This window comes from Ictalurus punctatus, chromosome 9 (genome assembly GCF_001660625.3).
Source record: "Ictalurus punctatus breed USDA103 chromosome 9, Coco_2.0, whole genome shotgun sequence".
NCBI classification, from domain to species: domain Eukaryota; kingdom Metazoa; phylum Chordata; class Actinopteri; order Siluriformes; family Ictaluridae; genus Ictalurus; species Ictalurus punctatus.
The window spans coordinates 21,450,001-21,464,012 of NC_030424.2; the positions used below are offsets into that span (position 1 = coordinate 21,450,001).

Below are 14,012 nucleotides of genomic sequence, written 5' to 3' on the forward strand. Positions count from 1 at the left end.
TGGAGCGCTTTACAGGACAGGTCTTGATGCTGGATCAAAACTGACTTCTTTTTGTCTAGCTTTGTTTTTGCAGTCTCAATGAGATGAGTATTACAGTTATTAGGCTTATTCGTCTTTGTATTCATAAATCATTTTAAATCAGGAATATTAGGGTACTGTGTGTCTAATCATTGTCTGAAGTGTGTTGCTTTTCACTGAAGTGTATTATGGTCCAGCCTCCCTTGCTTACTAGATCTTTCCTCTGTTTGATTTGTAGATTTGCTACCGTGAAGTATGACCATGCTGTGAAGAACATCAAGAACCAGTTCATGCACCTCACCAACTACAGTGTAAACAAGAAGAGCAGTGACTATGTCAGGTAAGGTTGAATTGATTCTAACTCGGGTCTGTTTATTCTTCCCATTCTATGTGCTGAGAGCTGAAACTGACCATGTTTTGGACCAAATCCTGTTACATACATGTACAATTATAACATGACAGATCTTTGTTTAGAGGCCCGTGTGTATCAAGTGCCTCTCCTGGACTTGAATGAAAGGCAGAGTCTAATCCTGTTTCTCTGTACATGGCCTCAGTTCATAATGTTAAAAAGTAGTCTTTAGTTTGAAACTAGATGTCAGAACATTGTACACCTTTTTGCTGTATGGGGTCTTCTTCTTATCTCCTTTCTGAGTTAGTTAATGTAGTAGATTTACATTCATGTGAAAAAAATAAGTACACCTCATGTAAACTGTTGGGTTTTTTTTTGTTGTTTTTTTTTTTGTTTTTACATATTTGGAAAAGGAAATATTTGATCATCTTTGAAACAGTGCCTATTAATAAAGTTGATATACATTAACAAAACCACAAGAAAAAATAGCTTTAAAAAAACATTTATTCAACTGAAATCTCAATAGATGTGATATTCTTCTGTGGAAAAAGTAAGTACGCCCTTGGCCTCAGAAGCTAGTATTGCCCCCTTTAGCAGAAATAACTTCTTGTAGGCGTTTTGCATAATTGTCCACCAGGCTTGCTGGAATTTTTGACTGCTCTTCCATGCAATATTCTTTCAACTGCAAGATGTTTGAGGGCTTTCTTGCATGCACTGCCGGTTTCATCCCCCCATAACATTTCAATTGGATTCAAATCCAGGCTTTGTCTAGGCCATTCCATAACCCTCCATTTCTTCTTTTTGATCCATTCCTTGGTGAATTTGCTAGTGTGCTTAGGATTATTATCCTCATAGGCATCCACAACCTTTTTTTATGAAGACGTTACAGAACTATTTAGATCTTGGCATGATGACACCACACACCTCAATAGCAAAGGGAACACCAGACACTAGATATGACAGGGGTATAAATAAGATCCTCCTAAGCAGGTCCTGATCACTGGCACCCAATCCTGAACACCTGATTCAAATTATATGGATTTGAAGGTGTGATAAATGTAGTGGTGTACTTACTTTTTCCATGTGACTGATCTGTTTCTTCATGAAAATTACTACAAAATGTCCATTTTATGTATCATTTGATAGCGTGCATCACCTTATCAAATGTTTGCTTGTCCAGATATGTCAAAAAAGCAACAATTTCCATGTTGCTTTTTTGTACTTATAATTGTACTTATTTTTCACATGACTGTAGATGAATGTGACACTAACTGGAAAAGATTTTAGCTGTCGTGTACAGTTAAATAATCACTCACTGTTATTCCTTGTTCCCAAGTGGAGATGGAATGCATCCTCAGATGTGAGATAATCCCCCTTGTTTGTTAATCATGTCAACATTGTTACACTTTGCTCATTGTTCAGTGCTGTTTTGGCAAAGCCAGACACTGAGGACCCTGTCTTCCTTTTCAGCTGTGATGACCCTGAAGTAGAGGATTATGGGAACAAATGGAGCATGAGTGCAATGCTGAGGTATTTAAAACAGGAGGGAAAGGACACCACATGTGAGTAAAGGCAAAAGTTATTGGATCACACTCACCTGCTCTGTTATACTGGAAAATACTATTATTTCATGCATGGCTAATATAACGGTGAATATGATGTTAAGAAACAAATGAGGGATTTGAAGAATTTGCATGTGTAGTTAAATTATTTCGCCATTCAGCCTTGCTGATTTGTTCCTATAATTCACTTCAGTAACGTCAAATACCAAAACACAATATTAAACCTCTCTATGATTAATTAACATTTTAATATGGGTTACATAAGACATACCTTTTGAGAATCCAACTAGAATTAGATTGTCCCCAGTGTGTGTGACTAACATGCAGTGTTCTCTGTTGTGTGTCAGTGCTGATGGGTCAGATAGAGGACCTGATCATTAAAGCTGTGCTGAGTGCAGAGTTACAGATTGCTACTGCCTGCAAGATGTTTGTCCCTCATCGCAACAACTGCTTTGGTAAGCCCTATTAGAAAATGACCTAGCCTCTTATTGCATTATCTAAAAAAGTAAAATTGTGATTTCAACCTTGTTTACAGTAAAGAGGTGTTCGCATTCAATAACCCCTCCCTGCTATATCATGGAACATTTTACCTTGCCCCATTTCAGCTGAAATAAAACGAGTGATCCTTAAGGTTTAGGTAATAAGGAAATTCCTGTACTCATGGCTTGTATCACTTAGCAATACTTGGCCAGTAAGCTATATTCATGCTATTCTATAACAAGGTGTCAACTACTGAGTTGAAGTTTAACACGTTTCTCTGCAAATTGTTTAGCAGCCCAATAAGTAAGCAGAATTATAACAAATAATAGAAATTCTACTAATATTAGTCCGTGCTAATCGAGACTGTAATGCTGCTGTGAGATAGCAGCACTTTTCTTGGACTCCATGTAAGTTCATATTTTTTTTCACTTCTTAGGAATGAACTCTTTGGACTTAATTTTTAAATAAGGCATTTTAACCAGTAAAAGTAGATTGATGATGAAAACCACATCTGGAATCTGAAACAGTAATAAAATTTGATAGTCACCATGTGTCCGATGTGTTTCTGCAGCAAACACCATCTTTACTCGTCATGAGTAGTTGAAAATGCACCGCTAATGAAAATACTGTTCAATTCACTCATTCTAAACTTAGAAAAGTGTAGTTTGCTTATTCTGAGAATATGGACTACTGTGTTTAAGGCAGATCTCTATTTCTAGATCTCTTAATACTGAATTGCATCAGGACTGTGTGAATATTTTTTCTCCTTTGGAGCCATTACCTCTGTTAGTATTGGCATTAATGGCTCTCTCCCTCACTCCTTTTTTTTTTTTTTTTTTTTGGCTCAATGTATCTGTTAATCTCCCCCTCTCTCCCCTTGGCATTCACTTCGTACTCCTTTTTCTCTGTCAATCCCTCGAAGAGCTGAGAGGAATGGTATTGGAATGAGCTTAAACTGCGTTGTCTAAGCCTCCCAGGGTCCCCCCCCTCCTGTTTCTCTCTACCCATTTAATATTCCTTCTCGCTTCCACCTCTCTCTATCCATTTATCATCCCTTCAGCACTATTATATGTTTGTAGACATAATAATTCCCTAGGAAGTGTTGGTTGTTTAGATGGCAAATGTTATATACCAGCTCTAAGCTACACTATCTGAAAATCACCCTCATAAAGATGGTATCTTTCTCTTCTTCTTTTTTCTCACATTCCCTGGTGAGCTGTCAGTGAGCCCACAGCGTGAGGTTGTGGTAATGCGTATGGCAGGCTGTGGGGTCAGTGGAAGTTTGCGTCAGAAAAGTGCATGACAGAAGATGAGCAGTTTATGCAGGCGCAGACGTCACTGGGATGTAATAGATATGGCAAGATACAGATGATAGTACAAAAACAACAGGTCTTTACTGTAAAACAGAGTAATGACATGGGGGAAAGAGAGAGACAGAGAGTTTGGCTTGTCACAAAAGTACCCTATATCCTGTATAATGAGGGGATATTAGTATTCTGGACACTTGTGTTTTGTTATTTAATATATTTCAAAGTGTATATCCACTTCAGATTTACACCCATAACGTCTTTTGTTTTTTTAACTTATAAATATGCACAAAACAGTTTGTGTTTATAAGCATAATTCCTTCACATCACTCATATTTGTGCTACTGTTAGTACAACCAAATATATAATTTAGCACTGCAATATTATGGAACCGCAAGAGAGGAGAGAAAGGCGGAAAGACTTAAAGCCAAGTGCACAGATGCTGAGCTATGCTTTCAGTGCAAAGAAAACACACTGCTTTGGTCAAGGAGGACAGGGGTCGTTTTATAGAGCTCGACTTGCAATTCATCTTCCCAACTGTTCAGCTGTTACTCTCTCTGTTTTTACACTCACAGGCCCATTCTTGTGATACTCAGAAAAACTGTACAGTTACAGATGCGGAGTGAATTCAAATATAAGCTACGTATTACTTTGTAGTCCAAGTTTGCTCACTCGTTCTGTTTCGCTGAACTCCATTCCTCTAAAAGTAATTCTTAGTCCCTCCGGGATTTCCTGATTTTTTTTGTGATCGCAGTAATTAGTGCAAAATCAAGCAAACTCGGCAATTTTCAGAGGAGCTTGCAATTTTTCAAAATTACCACAGATTTTCCGCAGATTTGGGCCAAGACGCGTCATGTGACGTCATCACAACGTGCCTTCGGGCAAAGCCCTCTTCGATTCATCTGCATTGACCATGAGTGCAGCTAAAAGGTCTCATTTACCAACAAACACCACTGCAAAAAACCGTGCAAAACAATTTTGTGCAATTGCATTTTTGGCAATTCATGTAGTTTTCCACAACAAAAGCATTTAAAAGTCTGCAAGTTTGGAAAGACCTGCAGCAAAATCAAGCAATGATCACAAAAAAAAAGAAACTCTGTGAAATCCTGTACAGACTGTATTCTGTAAGTTGGTGTTTTAATGGTGGTGGTGGATAGCTCTGTCTAACACATCAGTCCAAACCCTCCATATGTGTTCAGTTGTGTTGAGATCTGGTGACTACAAAGGCCATAGCATATGTACATCATTTTCATACTCGTCAAACCGTTCAGTGAGAACTCATACCCTGTGTTATGCATCGTCAGCCTGGACGAGACCACTCCCACTGGGATAGAAGTATTTCATCAAAGGATAAAGGTGGTCAGTCAGAATAGACCCTTTTTCTCTCGTGCTCTCCACTGATCGCACTTCTCTGCCGTCTCCTCTTGATCCCAAAAGTTTTTGTACTTGTGTATGAAATCCAACAACATTTGGATGTGCTATCATTAAGACTTTGTGAACCAAACACTACATGATTAGTTTAATCTGTAAAAGAGCACACACGTTTATAGAACTTATCTTGCAGTTTGTTCATACATAAATGGTAAAACTCAGTGTTTTCTTTGCTCAAGTATTACCAAGCAATGATGGAAAGGACAATAAATAAGACTCAGTTCAGGATCTGAAAGCATTAGGTAGTCTACAAAAAAACAGGCTCCATTGTTTTCCCAGTTTATGTACCATCTCAGCCGAATTTGGTTGAGGGCCATGTGGGGGTGTTAAACACATAATTCTGATACTCGCTAAACGATTCCCTCAACCGTTTAGGGACTATAATATACTTTTTATTACATTAAGCAAGGTTTCCTGGTGTGTCCTATCTGAATGAGCCTCTGTAACTTAAATCTTTATTGCTCCCTATTCTTCTCTGATGCAGAAAAAAAGATTGTTTATATGGCCTGTGAAGAAACGAGTGTCTGTGTGTATGTTGGCGCAAAACAGTGTGTATAGAATGGATAATCCATTTCTTTAGCAGATAGTAGAGCACATATGTGGCTGTCTGTGAAATCCTTTGTTTTTCTTTATGTGAACCTGTTTGTATATGATGTGAGGAGTATTTTTAAAGAAGCCGTCTATGTGGGATTCAGTTATCAGGTAGCCATGTCTTAAGTTGATTATTCTTTTAATTCTACCTCATGATTAATCGACAGGCAGTTAGACAGCATCATGCTGATTAACAGATGGCATTATGTAGACCTGATCAGCAAAGTTAAAGCCTATTTTATTACTCACCGCACTTACAATGCATAATGGGTTTTCATATCATTTGTTTTGACCTGCTATGACTACTACAAATTTGAATTTAATTAGAAAAAAGAGAGTTTTTTGCTTGAATTTTTATCATATGTATATAAATACAGGGTGTCCCAAAAGTCTTCATACATACAGTAGGGGACTGTGTTTTCCAACACCAGGTCGGTTGTCCCTTTGTCAGTGGAGGTTCATGACGTCCACTTCTTGGTTGGTCCGCAACACTTCCAGTCTTTTTGAATTTGTTAATAAGTTTGTTAGCAGTGTCGTGTGTGATGTGCTCGCCATGTTTCTTGTTAAAGTCCATTACAACAGGGGTTCCCAAACTTTTCCAGGGCAAGGCCCCTCAAATGGCATTAACATTTGACCGAGGCCCCCCTTTTGCAAGATGTCTTTAAAACACATTAAAAATACAGACTTTTGATTATATCCCCCATTTATTAATAATAATTACATCTTACATCTTTAGATTACATTATATTAGGAATTGATTGTGTGTGTGTGTGGTTGTCTGAGAGTGAGTATTTATTTTTCATACCAAATTGTTGAGGCCCTCCGGGCGCCCCCTGGTGGCCCCCACTTTGAAAACCACTGCATTACAACCTTGTGACAGCTTCCTGATCTAACCTTGAGAATGATTTCAATATGTTCTTCTTCTGTCAAAGGCTATTTGGAAAAAATATATCATTTTTTTTTTCTAAGTATGAAAAATATTTTGGGTTTTTTTTTGCTAAAAAGTGTTAATTTCCCCTATGTATGGAGCCTTTTGGGACTGCCTGTAATTCAGTTGAGGCATGTTTCATGCAAACAAAATGAATACAATGACAAGTGATGGGGTAACACACCACTCTTTCCCAGTCAACCTAGTCAAGGTGATTAAGTTTTGGTTGATAGCCAGGTAAGGATATTTATGTAAAGGCCCTTTCAGCTACCTTAATTGACCATCTTAATGTCTGTCCTCTTTCTGTCCACATGATGCCCAGTAAAGTATCGGTCCTAATAGGGGCAGCAAACTGTCTGCACACTAGTCTCAGGAAACTCTGGTCTCAGGAGATTCTCCTTTTTTTTTTTCTTTTTTTTTTTCTTAAGCTCCTTCCCAAGTTAAACTTTCAGCTTCTAGTTCTGCACTTCTGCACCAATTGCGGCATTCACTTTCTCTTAGACTAGGATAATTGTTCTTCTGTCCTCTTTGGCCTTTGAGTTGTGTGGTATTGCCTACAGTAGGTCCAGATCCACCCTGAGACAATGTCCCAACAAGCACACCATGATGTCCACCCAGGAAACCCTTGGGTTGCTGGGATCATCTTTTCACAGTACTTCCCTTGTACAGCGGTACTATCTTTTCATCAGGCTGCTGATTCAGTTTGTTGTTTCAGCCATACTGACCGATGCTGCTAAGGGTTTGTGGTCGTCGAGGCCACATACAGTAGAATCTGCTGACCACATTCTTAAGGTCTCCACAGTGGAGAGCTGTGGGCTAAGAGGGATTAGAGGATTTTCAGAATGCTATGCTGGTATCCTCACCTAAACACTTCTCCACAGCAGCCAACCATGCTTCCAGCTTGTGGTCAGTTGCTTAGATGAATATGTTGTATTCATACAGCTCTTCCATAGTTTCTCTGTCATTGATGTGATTGAAGTGTAGCTGGTAAGGAGGTAGAATTTATCAACAGTATCCCCTATATTAAACACTGTGGATTTTGACATTTTATTTACACCTATTGAAACCTGGATCACAATCAGGTCATCCATGATGGTGTGATGGGAGGTTGCTGGATGCCATACATAAATATTGACTCTTCTACAGACTCTTCTACAGTCTCAGCTGATTTAACATATACATAGGCTGGTGGCAATACCATTCTCGAGCCTGTGCCACTAGGATGTGGAGGCTCTCAGACTAAACATGTTAGTAGTCCATTATAAGATCCTCTATTCTTACTTAGAACATGGTGCCAGTCTTGAGCTACCTCTACAAGCTTGTGAGTGATCACAGCACAACCTGTCCCCCCCTTATTCCGCTAATAATCCTCTGATGATCAGACATGTACCATCTGACTCATCTGTGTCTGTCAGGTGGCTTTCAAAATGAGCAGTTATATGATCATGAACTAATTTGATTCTTCTTCCATTGCAGTCCACCTCCCTTGCTTAGCATGGGCATTTTTCCACACATTGATCTTCTTTGCTTCAGTATTTTTCAAGTGCCTGTTGTGCTCTGCTGAACTACTTTGCTGGGTCTGCATCCAGACTGTGGTCATCCAGCTGAAGACCACTGACCAGGATCACCCATACTGTGCTATTTTCTAAATTCAGTTGAATTGAATTAAAATGCAATGTTTTGTTGACATATACAACTGTCAAGTAAAATATTCAAAGCTATATCTTTTGTATACTGAAAGTTTTCCTTCTCAAATGGCTAGGTCTGAAGCAACGAGCATACGTTTCTTATTGCAGTGTTGATACTTCATCTCTGACCTCAGGCAACTGCCTCCACCCATTGTTAAAATGTGTATAAAAAGCCACCCAAAGCTGATTAGAAAACAATTTGTAATGAAGTTATGGAGCAATGTCAGATGTCACAACATTCGAGACACCCACTTAACTGCTATCTAACACCACTGTTATTGCTCCTGTGGCTGCGTTGTTATGTAGCTATGGCAGTGAGTTCGGTTTTCAGATAGAATTCAAGGCTCGGTCTTACTTCCCTCTCTTCCATTGCCCAGAAGCTCATAACAGCACTTCGCTCTTGATCTTCCCTTGTTGATATTTATTTATTTTCCTAACTGTGCATATTTTGTGGTTACATTAATAAGGCCTCCTGGTATATGGTGAAGAGCCAGAGAGCAAGTCTGCTTGTGCGGGCTGAGGCAGTGGGGAAGACCGGCGTCTGCTCCTAATTGAGGGAAAATGTGTAGCACATGGAGTTTGGTTGGCAGTTTGGTGAGGAGTGTGCGTGCATGTGTGTGTGGAGGGTGCTTGAGGTCTGTTTTGTGTGCAAGTGGCAGGGCATCCAGGGAGCGTAAAAGGTTATGTGCACATTTATCATCTTGTGTATTCTGTGTATCTTTCCAGACTCTTGGGTTTTAGTTATGTTTGTCTCTTCTTTGCAGAGATGCTAAAGAAGAATTGATTTTTTTAACTTTGTAGAATTTCATCCTCGTAAAGTTGAATTGTTAGAAAGTGAGGGAAACTTAAATAGAAAGTAAGGGGAAAAAAGAACTACTGTATGATCTCTTCCACCTCTGACGTTCCTGTCCGTGGCAGGGTATTATATACAATCTGCAGTCCCATCGGATCACGCTGCCCATTTCTAAATAGCTGTACTGTTTGCAGAATTAATAGCAATGGAACTTGATATCTGACAAGAATCACCACTTAATAAAAGATGAACTAATTTAGATACAGCATTTTTGTTCGCTTTGTTTAAGGGAAAGTAAGTGATATCGGTGATGGTCTGCATGATTAAGGTGATCAACAGAGCACAAAGCTTTATTCCAGGAGGTCTAGGAAAATTGAAGCCACAAAAAACTTGAACTGAGCGTTTGTACAGCTTGGGCTTTTTGCTTAAGTCACAGGGTTTTTTTTGTTTTTGTTTTTTTTTTGCAGAAGACTTGATACTTACAGGAGAATTATTGATTATTGTGGATTAATAGTGACATACTCCCTGAAAAATTTATTAGACAATATCTTCCAATCAGTGTCCAAGATAAGGAGGACCTGCATATGAAGTGCTGAGGGATGCGTTGCAGCTGCATTCGAGTAATCAGTGATCATCCTCTTTTATAGGCCATATCAAGTAGTGTGAGAGAAACGCAATGAAATCGGATCACTCATGCAGAGACACACATATACACACACACACACACACACACACACACACACACACACACACACACACACACACACACACACGAAAAAAAGACACACTCTTGCCAGTAGCAGCACCTCCACTGTGAGATCCCGGAGCAGAGAGAGCAAAATGGGTTCATTTGAACTCCCTCTCTGCTAAAAGGGCTTTATTGTGCAGCCCTCTCTGCCTGAGAGGCTTAAGATAGGGATAAATATTGCAGAGACTGTGGAATTGCCAGGTGCCTTTTTCACACTTGGAAAATACTTTTCCAGCTTTCCCTTGACGTGGCATTAAAGGGGACAGGGCCAATGTATACTCAAGTTTGTGTAAATATTGAAATATGGCTATTTAAATATGACCACTTCTTTTGCACTTGAAGGTGATTCATTAGACTTGTATTTATATTAGTTTTCATTTTTCTATTGGTTATAATTGAACATGGGTCTTATTATTAAAGGTATTTTTAATAATGTTTTATGTTCTTATGTTTTAAAAGGTAATAGAGATATTATCCTGCTGCAAGTACAAATAAAATAGTTAAGTCACAGTTACATGACAACAGTGATGATTTTAGAACAAATTTCACACAATAAATATCAATATTGTGATATAAATTATATATCTAATTAAATGTTTGTGTGTGTTTATATGTTTATATATAAACTTTGGTATAGATTTTTATTTTATGACTTCATTACTGACTACATTATCGAGTCAATACAAAAGCATTTTAGATTCCCAAACATTAGTTTTCCAGCATAAAATGAAATGTTACAGAAAAATGTTTGTATGTCAGTAAAGAAAGCAGCATATTTCATCAGAGACACTTTTCAGACAAAAAACATAATGAAGGTTGCTGGATTTTGCTGCAAAATTAAGTGCGACAGTCAGAGTCTCCAGAAGAACCGTGTCTGGTTCTGCAAGATGCTCAATAAAACTTACAGCTAATTTCCTTAAATAAAAGTGCACTAATTCCACCTGGGACTGCTATTTTTTTTTTAAGCAAAGGGTCGTCAAAATATATAGTAATTTTTAATTTGTTACTGTTTATTACTGTACTTTATAGTATTTTTTAAAAATATAGAAACATTTAATTTCTTTATTTTTGAAGGCATCTTTGCAGTACAGCATTTCTTCGCATGTGCCTAGGAATTTTGCACAGTACTACGTGTGTGTGTGTGTGTGTGTGTGTGTGTGTGTGTGTGTATGTATGTATGTATATATATATATATATATATATATATATATATATATATATATATATATATATAGATAGATAGATAGATAGGTATCTAGATAGATAGATAGATAGATAGATAGATATTGATTGATATAGATAGATATTGATATTTGTTAACAAATCATTAACAAAATAAAAAGATTAATTACTTAAAGTAATTAAAGTTACAATTTTACATTTAATTTTCCCCCTTTTTATTTATTTAAAAATTGTTAATATTTTTTTATATGTAAAAAAGATTAATTTGCATATGATAGACATTAATTGTAGACATAAAAATGCTTATACGGTTTTGCAGTTTGTTAGCATACCTGTACCTTCAACAGTATGATATTCCTGTCAATGTTCACCCGTATTCAGCCATACAAAATACACAGGGAGTTTTAAGATCCCAAATGTAATTTTCAGGCCAATTTCAGGTCTGTGTTTATTTTTTGGCAAAATACAGTGTTTGATGTCAGGAAAGGTGTCTGAATAAATGTATATGATTTTCTACATACCACTTGAAAATTTTCAGGTAAATATAATTATTAAAGGAATGTATGTCTGCCCAAAGTGATACACTGCCAGTTGTATTGGATGTGTAAAGTGGCCAAAAAATCTCCAAGGATCACATCTGGAGAATTGCAGATGTTAGTTGCGTCTTGGGGTCAGAAAGTCTCCAAAACTACAATCTGAAGTCACCTACATCACCACAAGTTGTTTGGAAGAAAAAAGCCTCTACTCTCATCCACAAACAAACTCAAGTGTCTTCAGTTTGCCAGACACTACTGGAACTTCAAATGCGATCGGGTTCTATGGTCAGATGAAACCAAAATAGAGCTTTTTGGCAATAAACTCCAGAGGTGGTTTTGGTGCACACAGAGAGGTAGCCATATGGAAAAGTACCTCATGCCCATGGTTAAATATGGTGGTGGCTTTTTAATGTTTTGGGGCAGTTTTTCTGCCAGAGGACCTGGACATTTTGTTAGGATACATGGCATCGTGGAGTTTAACAGATATTACATGAAAACCTGACTGTCTCTGCCAGAAAGCTTAAAATGGGGCGTGGTCGGAAAAAAAATGGTTTACTGACCACAAAATCAAGGTCCTGCCATGGCCATCCCAGTCCCCTGACTTGAAACCCATAGGAAACCTGTGGGGTGAACTGAAGAGGAGAGTCCACCAGCATGAACCTTGAAATTTGAAGGATCTGGAGAGATTATGTATGTAAAAATGGTCTCAGATCCCTTGCCATGTATTCTCCAACCTCATCAGGCATTATAGGAGAAGACTCAGAGCTGTTATCTTGGCAAAGGGAGGCAGCACAAAGTATTGACTAAAATGATGCCAATAATTGTTGCACACCTATATTTAACAAATATATTTTCTTTTTGGACAAACCTGTGTTTTGTTTGCAATTGTTTGATATCCATGAGGACAGTGTATTTTTGTGGATTTTTTTGAACAAAAGGTTAAACAATAAAGACAATATTTCACAGCCTTCTTTGCTCATATTAAGCAATATTGAGGTTGCCAATATTAGTGGAGGGCACTGTATAGGCTTTTAGTCTTTTATTTATGGGCTTAATGGTTTTGCCCTCCATGTACCCCTCAATTAGAATCCCATTAGGATCTGAGAGCGACCAGTTAATAATTGCCACAAAGATTCATTACTACTGTGGGGAAAATAGATGTGAATCTGAAATGTTACATCCAATTTTTATTATTATTATTATTTTTTATTATTCTTTTTTTTTTTTTTCAGTGTAGCACTTGTTTGTTCTGTGACAGCGAAAAATAAGTTTAAATTACAGGCTAATCAAAATTTATATTCATTTGAATATGCATAAGAGCAGCAGCTATTCAAGTGTCTGACTATCTTTATCAAGTGCACATATGAAAGCAATATATAACAATACATTAATTCATCCATTCTCAGTAACTGCTTTATCCTGGTCAGGGTTGTGATCGACAGCTGGGTAGTTAGCATAATCAATCCACCTACTGATATGTTATTGTGAGGAAACCCAAGAACCCAGATGAAACCCACACAGACACATGGACAACATACGAAACTCCACACTAACAGTAACCCGAGTTCAGGATTAAACCGGAGACACTGTACTTATAAAAGAATACACTGAAATATAATTATAGCATGATTTGTATCATATATAACTGTGTTGTTTCATTATGTCTATCATCATGTGGCTTTTCATAGCTGTGTTATCCCAGAGCAGTGAGCATATGTACATGAGGATTATAAGCTTAGTGGCTAGCAGTTACGAGGTATTGCTGGGAGCCTAATTGAAGGAGTAAGAATAAATAGCCGTGTAGCATCTGCTGCAATGTAAGAGGGCAAACAGATGATGACATGGCTGAGTGAGAACATTGCAGATGTTGGCTTTCATATGTACTATATTTTTCTAAGGTCACATTTGTCTCAAATTCTAATTCAAATGCCATTTGAATCATTTTAGAGTTTAACATTTAGAAGCCCTTATGTGATTCTCAGAACAGATGTTTTTTTTTTTTTTTTGTCTTTCAATAAGTTCATGAAAAGCACATTCTAGCATATTTTATATTGGTGTTTTTGCCATGACTTTATCTTTGCACATGTTGGCTTTGAAGACTGGCCCAGTTTTGCTTTAAAATATATATCTAATAACATTTTATTGCGTTTATGAGTGCGTCTGTAAATGTTTCTTATCTTGGTCTGCCTTTAATCTCCTTCATTAGGGTTGGGTATATTGAATTTAATCCATGCTTTTCTTAGTAACCGTCTTTGGAATAGAATATTCTTCAGATGATTGGATATTTAATATGCGCTTAATCAGTAGCAGAAATATGCATGCTGTCACAAGGCAGCCTGTGTAGCCCATGATGAGGCCTCTTCAGTGGCTGCCTTCATGTTTGAGAAATTGGCTGCTCT

At 37.6% G+C, this 14,012-nt stretch overlaps 1 protein-coding gene across 6 annotated transcripts in view; it reads left to right on the forward strand.

The window, feature by feature from the left end:
• ttll5 (tubulin tyrosine ligase-like family, member 5) overlaps positions 1-14,012 on the forward strand; it is an 87,857-nt gene that overhangs the window by 15,392 nt on the left and 58,453 nt on the right. For all 6 annotated transcript variants that reach the window (XR_001813625.3, XR_001813627.3, XR_001813624.3 and 3 more), the window contains exons 10-12: positions 257-358; positions 1,838-1,929; positions 2,277-2,384. Coding sequence is in view for 2 of the 6 variants with exons in the window: in XM_017476488.3 (XP_017331977.2) it covers positions 257-358; positions 1,838-1,929; positions 2,277-2,384 (302 nt within the window). In the remaining 4 variants the exon portion in view is untranslated. The remainder of the gene's footprint in view (positions 1-256; positions 359-1,837; positions 1,930-2,276; positions 2,385-14,012) is intronic.